A 12,421-nucleotide genomic window follows, 5' to 3' on the forward strand; every position below is an offset into this window, starting at 1 on the left:
ATAAAAATTAGGCCCAAGCCCAATCCAAAAAATATAAAAATCTAAATTGCATTGTGGGTTAATGCAGGTTTGATTTCGACCCGCCGCCCAATTACACTCTTCTTAGAAAAGTATAGTATCATTCCTTATTGAGCACTTGCAAATCCACAACGCTGACAAAAGCATTCACCCAAATTACCCAATTAATAAATTAGTGAAGTCTCGCTGGTAACTTAAGGCAATTGTCCATTCAAACAATGTTTTCAAAATCCGACCGGATTGGATGGTTGGATCAGAAAAAGGCGGTTTTACCTCATAATCATCTTTTGACTAAAAAACCATTGATTTGGTCAGCAAATCATTGACCTGGGCAATCAAACCATTTAATGGTTTTTGTCTGTTTTTTATTTATTTTTATTTTTTATTAGAATAAACCATCTGTTTAATTCAAATGATCAGACCATTTGACTCGAAAACCAGACCCTGAGCGGTTTGTTATCCAGTCTAATTTTAAAAAACTTGCATTCAAAGGATTTAGGTAGAATAAAGCTAAATATGCAAATTTTTAATTTGAAAAGTGCTGGTTGGTCCTAAACTCTTTCCCCATGGAGATGCTTGATGCTTACAGTACAGAGTACAGACATCATGTTAGAAATCAAGTTTTTCTTATTATAACTTGCTATTAAGCATATCTCTAGAAACTGTAATTTTATAGCCCAATGAAGTAAGGGAGAATGGATTCAGAGATGATCTGCTGACTGGCTTAAGGACGTATTAAGTTTGTATCCCAGACTTGACGGATTTAAGCTTATTTACACCCACCCCCCAAAAAAAAACAAAAAAAAAAAAACAAGAAAAAGAAAAAGAAAAAGAAAAAAGACCTACCTCATCAATTACATGAAAGAGTCCATCCCTCAGTCTCAGACTCGGTCCAACTATGAATAAATAATTTAAACCTATTAATGGGTAGTGATGGTGAGATGAATGGTCCCATCCCATGAATGACAGGGACCACCGACTGGTAGCAGAATGCCTCAGGTAAGGTTTGGTGTGATGCTTTTAACATTTTCTAGGCTTGGGTGTGGGGTACATTATCTGGCCGTCTGGCCCATCCATAACCTGCAGCCTGACAAAGAATACATGGAAAATCTACCCATTGGAAATTTGGACCAGGTCCAACAGAAAATGAACAGGCAAAGAAGACTCTAATATGACCATCTGATTTTATTGCAAGTAAAAAAAAAAAAAATCTGATTTTGCAAAATTTAATCGAGATCAACAATTGTACAGATCATCCTTGAAACATACATATTATGACAGTTGGAGAGTAATGAAAAAAAAGAGTCTGGTCCAGTAGGCATTAGGCAAATATAGGTTCTAACTAAATCTGAGATGGGTCTCTTGCTGGATTGTCTCACTTGGAATTCAGAAGTCAAAGACATTACTCGATGGACTATGTGTCCCAGATTGAAAAACAGAGATAGGAGCTACACTAGCTAGTCTCTCCTAATTGAAAAAAACAGAGGTGGTGGCAGGTAATTGAAACTCTCACTAGCTTCTAGCTAGTATGTGTCCCAGATCATCACCACGGCGATCACTCCGACCCCAGACAAGACGGCCAGGAAATTGCAGAATGACGATTCACCCTGCCTATGCCTATCCCTCTGACTCTGACTCTGAGGTGTGTAAGTGTAACCCTTGGATAGCAGGTGGTTGACGCAGACATAGATGAAGACACCACTAGCCAGTCCCATGGATACGGCATATATCCAATCTGCCACAACGCCCCGTGTTGTGGAATCTATGACGATCCCAATGACCACCCCACTGGGGCTTGATATAGCAAAGGCAAACGCATAGGCTATACATGATGAGAGAGGGCGATCAGGGATCATCCGCAGCAGGGCTATTCCCATGCCAACAGCTGCGAATATCTTGTGCAGGCTGACCGTCCATACAGCTCTCCAAGCATTGGCCTTTGTCTCTGCAACCCCGATTGCGATGCCTTCGAATACTGAATGGAAACACAATGCCACGATTAACAAGATGCTGTCTCCTAACGAACGAACAGTCGCAAGAGATGTCTCCACGAAGTCCAAGTGGTCATCTCTTCTGTTATCAACCACCTGTTGAGACGTCAGTGCAAGCGAATATCAGTTTGTTACGTACAACAATATATGATAATTACATAATATATATCCTCCTCACACAGTCACACTCACACTCTAGACTCCACACTAACCTGAAATTGTGATTGACTGGTTGTTCCGTGGCTGCTACTGCTGCTGGTGCCGGTGTATTTCCTACTACTAGGCTGAGGCTCAGCACCTCCTGTCGGCAACAGAGGAATTAGTACCATATGTTCTCGGTGGAACTGGAAAATAACAAATTCTTTCTCAAATCTGCCTCTTCTAAAAATTTCCAAGGAATAAGAATCCAATTCTGAAATAGTAACGTTTAATTGATAAGCACTACCGAATTATAATTACATAACTCATCTTTAACACTCGCTTGGTTCACCAAAGAACAACCAAGACAGTTTTTAAGGATGAAGTTGTGTTTAATAATTAGAACAAAAGCTTCTGTTCTTCGTTAGTATGGACTGTAGGAAGAGAGAGAGAGAGAGAGAGGAGCAAGATGGATAAAATAGCAGTAGTATTGAAAAGTTAGTTTACCTAGAGGCTCAACATCATCGCCCCAAACTTCATTCCCCTGTTTGTTATAAACATGTGAAATGACGCAATCGGCAAACATGGTAAGCAGATAGCCAACGCTGGCCAACATGAACGCAAAGGGGTACTCTTTAGTTGTCAGATCCTTGAACGTGTCGGTTGAATCACTTAAGAAATGCATCAAGGCGGTCCCTAAGAACACACCACCTGCGAATTGAATCCCCAATACGAGGAACCTTTCATTCCACTTGAGGAGGCACGGGGATAGGCCCGCCAGAAACGTTCCGATGAAAACAAGGAACAAAGAACAAACCTTGACGATGATCAGGGACTTGGACCGCAGATCGGGTTCATCGGTTGACGACGGTGAGGGGACGGCGTCGTCGCCATGGCCATGGGCGGAAATTACGAGGACGAGAAAGAGAAGGAGGAGAGATGGCTCGGCAGGCATTGGCGTATACACAGAAGAAGAAGAACAAGGAGGAGGGGTATGAGTGTCCGACGTACATATAGAGATGGGTGGTGAGAGAAGGAGAGGTCTAAATTCAACGAAGAGGTAATAAGTTCGTATTGGATTGAATGCTTCTTCTTTGTACTGTCTACTGCGTATATTAATATGCACGAAACCAACGAACGAGTAGAGAGAGACTAGAGAGAGAAGAGAATCATAGAAAGAGAAGAGTGGAAAGACACCACACCAGGCCGAGGCGGACAAAACAACGGTTTCCTGCTTCCTGAATCCTGGTGGTCGTTTCCGTCGCGCTAGAGGCCTACCCATCTCTGCCTCCCCCTAAAACAACGGTCAGAGAATTTTCAATTACTAAGTCCGGTCCGACCAAATCCTGTCCAATATTGGAGTAAAGTGGATAGGAAGCTCGAATCGAAGCTAATGGGTATGGGGTCTGACCGTCTGGCAGTGGGACGGCCATCATCTCCTCACTCTGCCACCTCTCTTAAAGTCTTAATTGAGTTTGGTTGACACTATAACCTGGATTGAAGTGGGGTCATTTTATAATTTATAGTTTCCTTTTAAATTTGGTGTTCCAATCTACACCACAGTAGATACAATTATTCATGTAAGTCTTGAATAAATTCTTGAAGTACTATTTAAAAAATTTTGTTTGTCAACAACATCCACGGGTGCAGAACGTCTTCACCAAGTGTAATGTGGTTTCAACCACTTCACGGTGGGGCTCAATAGATTGGAATGTTCCATGTGTTATTAGGCCATAGTACTGTATAACCCCTTAATAAAGGGCAACTTCCACCTCAGCCCAATCATAATTTTTGAGTGAAAAATTCCGATTGATCGTAGGGCTGCAACTTGAGCTGGGTTATAAGTTATAAAGGTCCACAACCCAATATTTGGTTGGGTTAGAATGGATTGGATTGAATTTCATGTCATGGTTAGTGTTGAAAATTATAATTGTAAATTTCCTCCTTCAGGCTTCAGCCATATGAATACTTTCTAAAATACAAGCTCTTACGGAGTAAGCCATGAGCTTCCTGTTGTCTCTCTAACTCAATGCCTATGTGGAAGAGTAGTTAAGATACAATTACATCCTCACTAACCCATCAATATTGTTTTTTTTAATTGCTTTTAACAGAGACGGTGCTCTGTTTATAAATTGTAGGGAACAGGGCCTTCCTGTTTTCGTGGTAGCATGTGATTTGTACTCTGTCAATGAGGGACTAGACCCATAAGCCCGGGCTTCAAAGGATGAAGTGATAGAAAACATGTAATCCTCCTTACAAGGATCCAATGGGCCAGCCCAACGCCCACCCATTTACAACCATAATCACGCACTAGAAACTTGTAATCATCATTGTAAAGACAAAATGCTAATTCATCTTTTACAAGAAGCGACTGTTTAAATTAGCACAAGTACAATGCATCGACATAAACTCAAAAATAACCAAGATGTCTATGCACAAACAATCAAGTCCACCGCTAGAGTGAAATTGCAAGAGATCATGATTCTTCACCGCTAAGATCTCCCCATCGAACATTGTGTTTTGCAGCAAGGTAATGTGCTCCAACTGGCCCTCTACTGCCATATGGGTAAAGTTCCGGGGAAATCTTCTTCTCTTCCAGTTCCTTCAACAATGGTGTGAAAATTCCCCAGGCAGCATCAAGCTCATCACTTCTAATGAACAGCCGACGTTCACCTTCTATGGCATCTAAGAGCAGCCTCTCATAAGCATCTGGTATTTCCCTTGGATACCTTCACAAGGAACGCTCAAGTTTATTAGTTTCAACCTAAACAAAATGTTAAAAAGGCTGCAGAATTATTTATGTGCCACCAAATAGATCTAATTGCATTGAAGAATATTATTTAGGTGGTTTCTAACTTCCTAAGAGCGCTCTAGAAGTCTTAAGCCATCTTCCTATGAATGCATAAAACTGCAGGGCATACAGTGTTAACAAAAGCTTATAATTGAAGAGGTAATGAAAAGAACACAATTTTTTTTTCCAGTTTAAACAAATAATATTTGGTGGATATTCACCTTGCTTTGTAAAGCAGATTCAGGTCACTACGGTCCAATCTCATCCCAAGGCCAGGTACCTTGTTGTTGATCTTCAGATATATAGCTTCATTAGGTTGCACACGAATTACTAGTTCATTAGTAGCTTTATCCAAATCAGTTCCAAAGTTTCTCTTGTACAAGTTGCCTGGAACATGCCTGAACTGAACTCTGATCTCTGCTCTGCATTTCATTGCAAAAAACAACATAAAGACATGCAATCACGTACAATGGAACAAAAGAAAATAAATAAAGAACGCATTTTCAAGAAGGGAAATTATAAATTTATAAGGCTAGCTAGCTAGATACCGTGTAGTGTGTAGAGCCTTGCCTGCTTTCATCAAGAAGGGGACCCCATCCCATCGTGCATTATCAATGAAAAGTGCTGCTGCTGCAAAAGTTGGAGTGATGCTATCCTTTGGTACTGTTGGGTCATCTATATAAGCAGGATAAAACTTGCCTCCCTTAGAATGACCTTTATATTGGCCAACTACTATGTCATCAATCTTTAATGGTCTCATTGACCGTAAAACCTTGACCTGAAGCAAGATCTCATGCAAAAAAATAAGAAACTTCATCTGCAGTATACGTATCATGCAGAACTTTTATTTTGATGAGCCCCAGTTACCCATTAGATAGACGCCAAGAACAAACTTAACAATAGAAAATCAATACACATGACACAAACATGGAAGTTTTCAGGTAAGTCATTTAGAGGAATGCTGCTGCCACCTGAATGATACCCTAAAAAGGCCAAAAACAAGCAGATAACCTAGAAAGCCAATGCAATAAGGCTTATTTGATTCATGGAATTGGAATTGTACTTTGAAATTTCAATTCAAGGGATTCTACTACCAGACATTCCAGATCCTGAAATTTTAATGTTTTTGTTTTGACATTCATTAAATGTCAAAGCAACTCCTTTTAATGGTTAAGAAGTATAAATCAACAAATTGCACATTGAGAACAATCAGTTATTTTATCAAAAAGATTAAAACGAAAAGAAAAAGCAAGGTAAAAATATGTAATATTTTTTTTGAAAATAGGTAAAAATATGTAATAGATACCAAATTGAACATCCAGGCTACTGAAGCATTAAAAAACCAAATGGTGCTCTGTGATCTATTCTTTTTCATGGAAAGTTAAGGATATTGTATCCATTTTTTCCAGATTGGAGGAGGGAATGAAAGAGAGAGGGCCAACAACAATTCCTATGGCAGTTTTTATTTTCTTTCATTTTTTGCTACATAATCAAGTGATTAACATGGCAAAGAGTTACAATGCAAGAGATAAATGCCTGTTGCAGCAAATCAATGGTGGGCATGCTAGATGTTGATAAATGGTGACTGCCAGAGAGAGAAAGGGAGAGGTCATTGCTGATTGCCAAAGCAGATGGAACCTATTAGAGTTAAAGAAATGCAATGAAGAGGGAACAAGTTTCTAAAGATGCAATGAGGAAGGTGTTTTTTCTTTTTTGTGAGAAAGGTTGACTATTTTCACTTTCAAGGTGTATTGGGGGAAGCGTCTCCCCCCATAAACAGTGGAAGCCCACATTTTTCAGATAGTGTACACCAAACACCTGAATAGGATCAATTCCAATTCCACCCTAAGTCCAGGAACCAAATGCAGCCCAAGTTCTTCCGAACTCTCAGAAAGACTTTCTTTGCAGACCTTTTCGTTTCTAATGTCCTCAGCATCTAAGCTGACGGGTGGCTCCATGGCAAATAGAGCTAGTATCTGAAGGAGATGATTTTGCATTATATCTCGGATGATTCCATAGTGATCAAAGTATCTGCATGCATAAACAGCCAAATAAGGTGTTACATGCAAAGAATAATGTTTGTGGATTAACATTAGTGGTGAATATTTGGAACTAACCCGCCTCGACCTTCAATTCCAAAATCCTCAGAAAATATTAATTGCACATTTCTGATGTAGTTCCTAGACCATAAAGGCTCAAAAACAAGATTTGAGAAACGAAGCACCGAGAGATTCTCAACAAGCTCCTTCCCCAAGTAATGATCGATCCTACAAATGTCAAGCAAAACCAAGTCTATTTTTAGCTTGTTGTCTTTACACAATATATAATCAAATTAATAATATACCTGAAAATCTGGTCTTCAGTTAGATACTGCTTCAAGCATCTGGTTAGCTCTGCAGATGACTCTGTGTCACGACCAAATGGCTTTTCAACAATGACCCTAGTCCATCCATCTGCTGAAGAAGCACAACGACTAGCACATCGTACCACATCCACAAATATGTTTGGAGGAATTGATAAATAAAATAACCTCTTTGGAATTCTTCCACCCTGAAATAATTCTTTGTTATGAAAAAGAAGGATGACTTTGTAAGATGCAGTAGATAGCCACCAAAATCCATCCCCTAAAGCTGACAAGCGAGGGATTACCTTTAGGGGAAAACTATTAAGGAAAGTGATGCTACACTCATTTTAGAGCAAATAAAAACCATAAAATTGCTACATGGAGATGAAAACTTGGTATTATAGACTATTTACGGATGAAAACAACATTGGTGATATAAGGAAGGACAAAGTACTGAGTTGTAACACTGGAAGGTTGATCATACTTCTTAAAAATGATCCCTTTGGTTTGAATGGTTGGTCGGTCAGTAGTGAAACAATGGGTGTATTGTCTTATGCCTCAATCTATTTGTAAGGATGTAAAGTGAGAATCATAGATATTCACTTCAAGATGAAAGAAGATGAAGAAGTCATGCAAGCTTGAAAAAAAAAATCCTTAACTGTTATTATTGACAACAAACTCAATTTTTTTGATATTGCAAATACTTGATAAGCATAATAATGGAAAGATCTTGAGATAAGAAATAGGTGAAAATATGAAATTATTATATTAAGTATCTTAATAGAATTTTATACACTTCAGAATAGAAGTAATGTTTCTGAGAGTATATGCACTCACACATCTCAAAGCTGAAATTTCTGCATGTTGGTAATTTTTTCCCATAGGAAAATTTTACCGGTTGATGCAATCTTTCAGTAAGAAGGGGGAAAATATAGGGCTTGATTCATCATTCATATTTCCACTTCTTGTACCACCTTCTACTCTCTTTCAGGTTTTTCCTTCTTTTGGCCTTGTTATTTCTACACTATTGACACTATTATCTGACTTTTTGTAGTGGATCATCCAATGGGTAAAGCTCACAAGTCATGGGGGCTACACAGGATAATGCACAACTTTTATACAATAATAGTACTACTAATTGTCCTCATGTGCTGATCTTACATCTTCGTGTATAGGAAAGGTAGAACTAAAAATCTACCTGTTACAAACATGAAAAAGGCTCTAGGTAATTGATGAGCTTCTTTAGCCTTTTAACATTTGTTATCAGTACTTACATGTCATATGGAATATATTTGGGTAATTCTGCAAAGCTTAAGAAAATCCGTGTTTATGTCATAATGAACCTCTATAGGACATTTGGGTTTGAGCTTCCCAATTGGAATCTTCTTGATGAGCATTACTTAATTGAATTTTGGATTATGATAACACCTGAAGAACTGAAGTCTTAAATGTTCAACTGTTCACAATTATCTTTTTGTCAGAGAATAAAAAACTATTCAGGGACCTCACCTAACAGCTTAAGCTTTTATGTTGAACGGTTCCTTGACACCTTTTCTTCATTCATTAAGATCCAAAAATTCAAAAAAAAAAAAAAAGATCCAAAAGTTCGAAAACAATGGGAGAAAACTATACCTCTTTCTCTTTCAGTCTTTTGTCCAATTCTGAGAAATTCTCCTCAGAACCATACTGGCCGGAATGGTAGAAGCATCTCTGCAAGAACTCCTCCATCTTGTCACCACAATTTTCCCTGTAACGTCCACCACAAATAAATAAATGCAAGAAGGAATATCTAATCGATCGAAGCTTAGGACAATGAGAATGCTTAGGGTCAATGCAAAACCTCTTGTCAATTCTGCATGTCAGAGTTTTACTTATCATGTTCCTCAGCTCCTCATCAGTCATCTTGCTCCGAGCATATCCAAAAACTATGAAATGCTATGAGAGAGGGGGCAAAAATCAAATCAAGAAGCACACTGACCAAGCTTCATCCTAGAAACTCAATTTATTCAAATCAAGCAAGATATATGTCCTACGAAAACTAGTTTTACAGAGCAGAAAAAAATTGAACCTCAGGTAGACAATCTTCGTAGAAAAGAGCAAAAAGTGCAGGAAAGATCTTTTTCTTGGCAAGGTCCCCTGAAGCTCCAACAACTGTCATACTCAGGGTGGACTCGCTTTTTTCAGAGTACGAGGAAGAAATCGTCCCATCTTCTACTGCCGATCCAACGGGTTCTTTCATTGGCGAATTCTCAGCTAAACCTACCATAGAAGGCCATTTCATAGTTAAGAAACAAAAAGAAAAACAATCAAGAAAATTATGAAAATAACACATGGTAATCTTCTAGAATGAAATATTCCTGTTCCATCCCAGTGAAGCACGTGCAGTTACTTACTTCAGTACAGAAAACCAATCAAGAGAAAGGAAATATTTAAAAAGGGAAAAAGGAAACGAACAAATTCATATAGGAAAGAATAATAATACAGCAACCTAACAAGAAAAAGCCCAACCAGAAGAATAAGTATGCTATACTCCCCATCCACAGGAATAAAAGAAAAGAAAAAAAAAAAAGCGGTCACAGACCCAACTCAAGTACTCAACTAAATTCAGCCTTAATTCCAACAATTTGGGCTCGGCCGCAGACCTAAGAAAAATGAAAATCTATATGGGAAGAGAAATGTCAGGGAAATTGCCGAAGAAAAGAAAACAAACAAGTAATACAAGAAGAAGAAACTGATCAAAGAATCGGAATGAGGAATTGAAACCTCACCGTCTTGCAAAGGAACGGCATTTCGTGAATACCCATTTGTAGATTTAAGCTCAAATTGCTTGTTGGGACGAGGACTTGGAAGGTTGTGAGTAAGTAAGATGGTCTTCCTCGTTGTCGTTGGTTTAGTTAACTTTCTGGAGAGATGTGCTTCATGCTTGAATAAAGCTGCTGAGAAAGTGGTAGAGGAAGAAGAACAAGGACTGTAACAGCAAGCCATGCAATAGGACTGACAGAGCAGCTTAAGACATAAGAAACAGCGATTACTATGAAATATCTACGAATACGGAAGAATGGAATGGCAGAAGAAGAAATGATATGATTATGATCCCATGAAGATTTGCATGATTAATATATACATTCACAAAACAGAACAGCTCCTTCAAGAAAAGCTACAAGCACACATGAGGTCTAGATTTTTTTGCACGGGAAGCGATCAGGAATATCTCGCACGACACGAGGGAGCCCCTTTTATCTGTCTTTGGATAGGACTATTATTGTTGACCAGATGCGCTGTAAATGAATTCCAATCCAACGTGTTCAGACGCCTCCTCATTTGAGACTTTTTTTTTTTTTCCCTTGCTTCTATCTTCTTCTAAAGTAATCATTTGTCTTTGACAACGGGACGGGGATAATCCGGATCTGCTCTGCACATTAGCGCTCCCCACACCTACTCACACGCCACTACAGCCGTTCATTGAGAACATCTCCCCATTTTCCCACTCCACGACCACGGGCTGTAGTCTGTAGAGTGTAGACTGTAGACTGTAGTGTTAGTTGTGTGGGCAGGTGTGAGAGTGGGGGGAGCAGATCCGAGTTTAACGTTCTCATCGTGCAGTAGGTTAGGTAGTTGGCTTTGCTAGTTTCGAATTCACATCTGCGCCCAAGTGCCCCAAGGCTGAGATGAAGGAAATGGAATGTATTTTTTGCCTTTTTTTTTGTAGAAATTATAAGAATACCATTCTCTACCAACCTTCTTTTTTTTTTCTTCTTTCAAATTATAAAAATGCCACTCTTTCCTATTAATTCTCTCTCTCTTACTTTTTTCTTTCAAATTACAAAAATGCCACTCTCTCCTATCAATTATCTCTCTCTCTTTTTTACAAATTATAAGAATGCCATCTATCGTCATAAATTACAAGAATGCCACTCTCTCTCCAACTGAGAGAGACCTCAGCTCGACATCTCGACTGCTAGGAGACCTGCAATCAAAGGTAGTCGAGTTCGAGCCGAGCCGAGCTGAGCTCGAACTCCTGAGCTCAAGCTCAAATCTCTAATTCGAATCGAGCTCGAGCTAGACGACACCTCGACCACTGAGGGAGACATCGGCTCAGCACCTCAGTCATTGAGGGAGATCTCGGCTTGGCACCTCGACAAACTAAGGGAGACCTCAGCTGTGCACCTTGTCAACTAAGGGAGACCGTAGCTCAACACCTCGCCTGCTAGGGAAACCTCAGCTCGACACTTCAGCAACTAAGGAAGACCTCGATTTGACACCTCGGCAATTGAGGGAGACCTCAACTACTTGAGAGACCTACAATCAAAGGTAGTCGAGCTCAAACTTTCGAGTTTTTAACTTGAGTCGAACTCAAGTCTTTAATTTGAACCGAGCTCAAGTCTGATAGTTTATGAGCGAGCCCCTGTAACGCAAGGCCCCGTCCTCCTTGATGGCATAGTTATCACTCTTTAACTCTTCTGATTTCATGATGATTGAATATGATTTTTTTTTTATAAAATCTTATATCTATATCTATATAAATATATTAAGCTGAAATGTGTATCTAAGAAGGCCTGAGGATGGGGTCTAATAGTATTCTTTGCCTTTTTTTCATAGAAATTATAAGATTGCCACTCTCTACCAACTCTCTCTCTTTTGCTTTTTTTTTCTTTCAAATTACAAGAATGCCACTCTTTCTCTCTATCTCTCTCTCTTCCTTGCAATTTACAAGAATGCCATCTCTCTCTCTCTCTCTTGCTTTTTTTTTCTTTCAAATTGCAAGAATGCCACTCTCTCTCTATCTCTTTCTCTCTCTCTCTCTCTTTCTTGCAAATTACAAGAATGCCATCTCTCTCTCTCTCTCCTTATAAATTACAAGAATGCCACTTTCTCTTTCCAACTGAGGGAGACCTCAGCTCGGCATCTCAACTGCTAGGGGACCTGCAATCAAAGGTAGTCGAGTTCAAGCCGAGCCGAGCCGAGCCGAGCCGAGCTTGAATTCCTGAGCCCAAGCTTAAGTCTCTAATTTGAATCGAACTCAAGCTAGATGACACCTCGACCACCGAGGGAGACCTCGGCTTGGCACCTCGGTCACTGAGGGAGATCTCGACTCAGCAACTCGACAATTGAGGGAAACCTTAACACCTTGTCAACTAA

The 12,421-nt window shown here is 39.4% G+C and overlaps 2 protein-coding genes across 3 annotated transcripts; both read right to left on the bottom strand.

Annotated features, from left to right (window-relative positions):
- Window positions 1–1,213: 1,213 nt before the first annotated feature.
- On the bottom strand, window positions 1,214–3,564 carry LOC104606612 (zinc transporter 11-like). Of its 2 annotated transcripts, none has more exons than XM_010271909.3 (3): window positions 2,655–3,564; window positions 2,222–2,307; window positions 1,214–2,105 (listed from the first exon to the last, which is right to left on the bottom strand). In XM_010271909.3, the coding sequence occupies exons 1-3, from the start codon at window positions 3,427–3,429 to the stop codon at window positions 1,542–1,544; spliced, it is 1,425 nt and encodes a 474-aa protein (XP_010270211.1). In that variant the 5' UTR covers window positions 3,430–3,564; the 3' UTR covers window positions 1,214–1,541. The 2 variants fall into 2 exon arrangements, with proteins under 2 accessions (XP_010270211.1, XP_010270210.1); XM_010271908.3 differs by having other exon boundaries at window positions 2,222–2,310.
- Window positions 3,565–4,455: 891 nt separating this feature from the next.
- G6PD1 (glucose-6-phosphate dehydrogenase 1) lies at window positions 4,456–10,415 on the bottom strand. The gene is made up of 10 exons (XM_010271910.3): window positions 10,051–10,415; window positions 9,351–9,541; window positions 9,123–9,217; window positions 8,915–9,029; window positions 7,283–7,488; window positions 7,056–7,205; window positions 6,849–6,969; window positions 5,487–5,716; window positions 5,160–5,360; window positions 4,456–4,876 (listed from the first exon to the last, which is right to left on the bottom strand). Exons 1-10 carry the CDS (start codon window positions 10,265–10,267, stop codon window positions 4,624–4,626), a joined length of 1,779 nt encoding a protein of 592 aa, XP_010270212.1. The 5' UTR covers window positions 10,268–10,415; the 3' UTR covers window positions 4,456–4,623.
- Window positions 10,416–12,421: the final 2,006 nt, after the last annotated feature.

This window comes from Nelumbo nucifera, chromosome 1, assembly GCF_055504915.1.
Source record: "Nelumbo nucifera cultivar China Antique chromosome 1, China Antique-T2T, whole genome shotgun sequence".
Taxonomy (NCBI): domain Eukaryota; kingdom Viridiplantae; phylum Streptophyta; class Magnoliopsida; order Proteales; family Nelumbonaceae; genus Nelumbo; species Nelumbo nucifera.

Coding starts and splice junctions, on each gene's coding strand:
- LOC104606612 (XM_010271908.3), bottom strand. CDS start 3,429: ATGGGTAGGCCTCTAGCGCGACGGAAACGACCACCAGGATTCAGGAAG. Junction 2,311..2,654: donor CGATGATGTTGAGCCTCTAG/GTAAACTAACTT, acceptor TGTTGCCGACAG/GAGGTGCTGAGCCTCAGCCT. Junction 2,106..2,221: donor CCAGTCAATCACAATTTCAG/GTTAGTGTGGAG, acceptor ACGTCTCAACAG/GTGGTTGATAACAGAAGAGA.
- G6PD1 (XM_010271910.3), bottom strand. CDS start 10,267: ATGGCTTGCTGTTACAGTCCTTGTTCTTCTTCCTCTACCACTTTCTCA. Junction 9,542..10,050: donor TGCCGTTCCTTTGCAAGACG/GTGAGGTTTCAA, acceptor CTTCTATGGTAG/GTTTAGCTGAGAATTCGCCA. Junction 9,218..9,350: donor ACGAAGATTGTCTACCTGAG/GTTCAATTTTTT, acceptor CCTCTCTCATAG/CATTTCATAGTTTTTGGATA.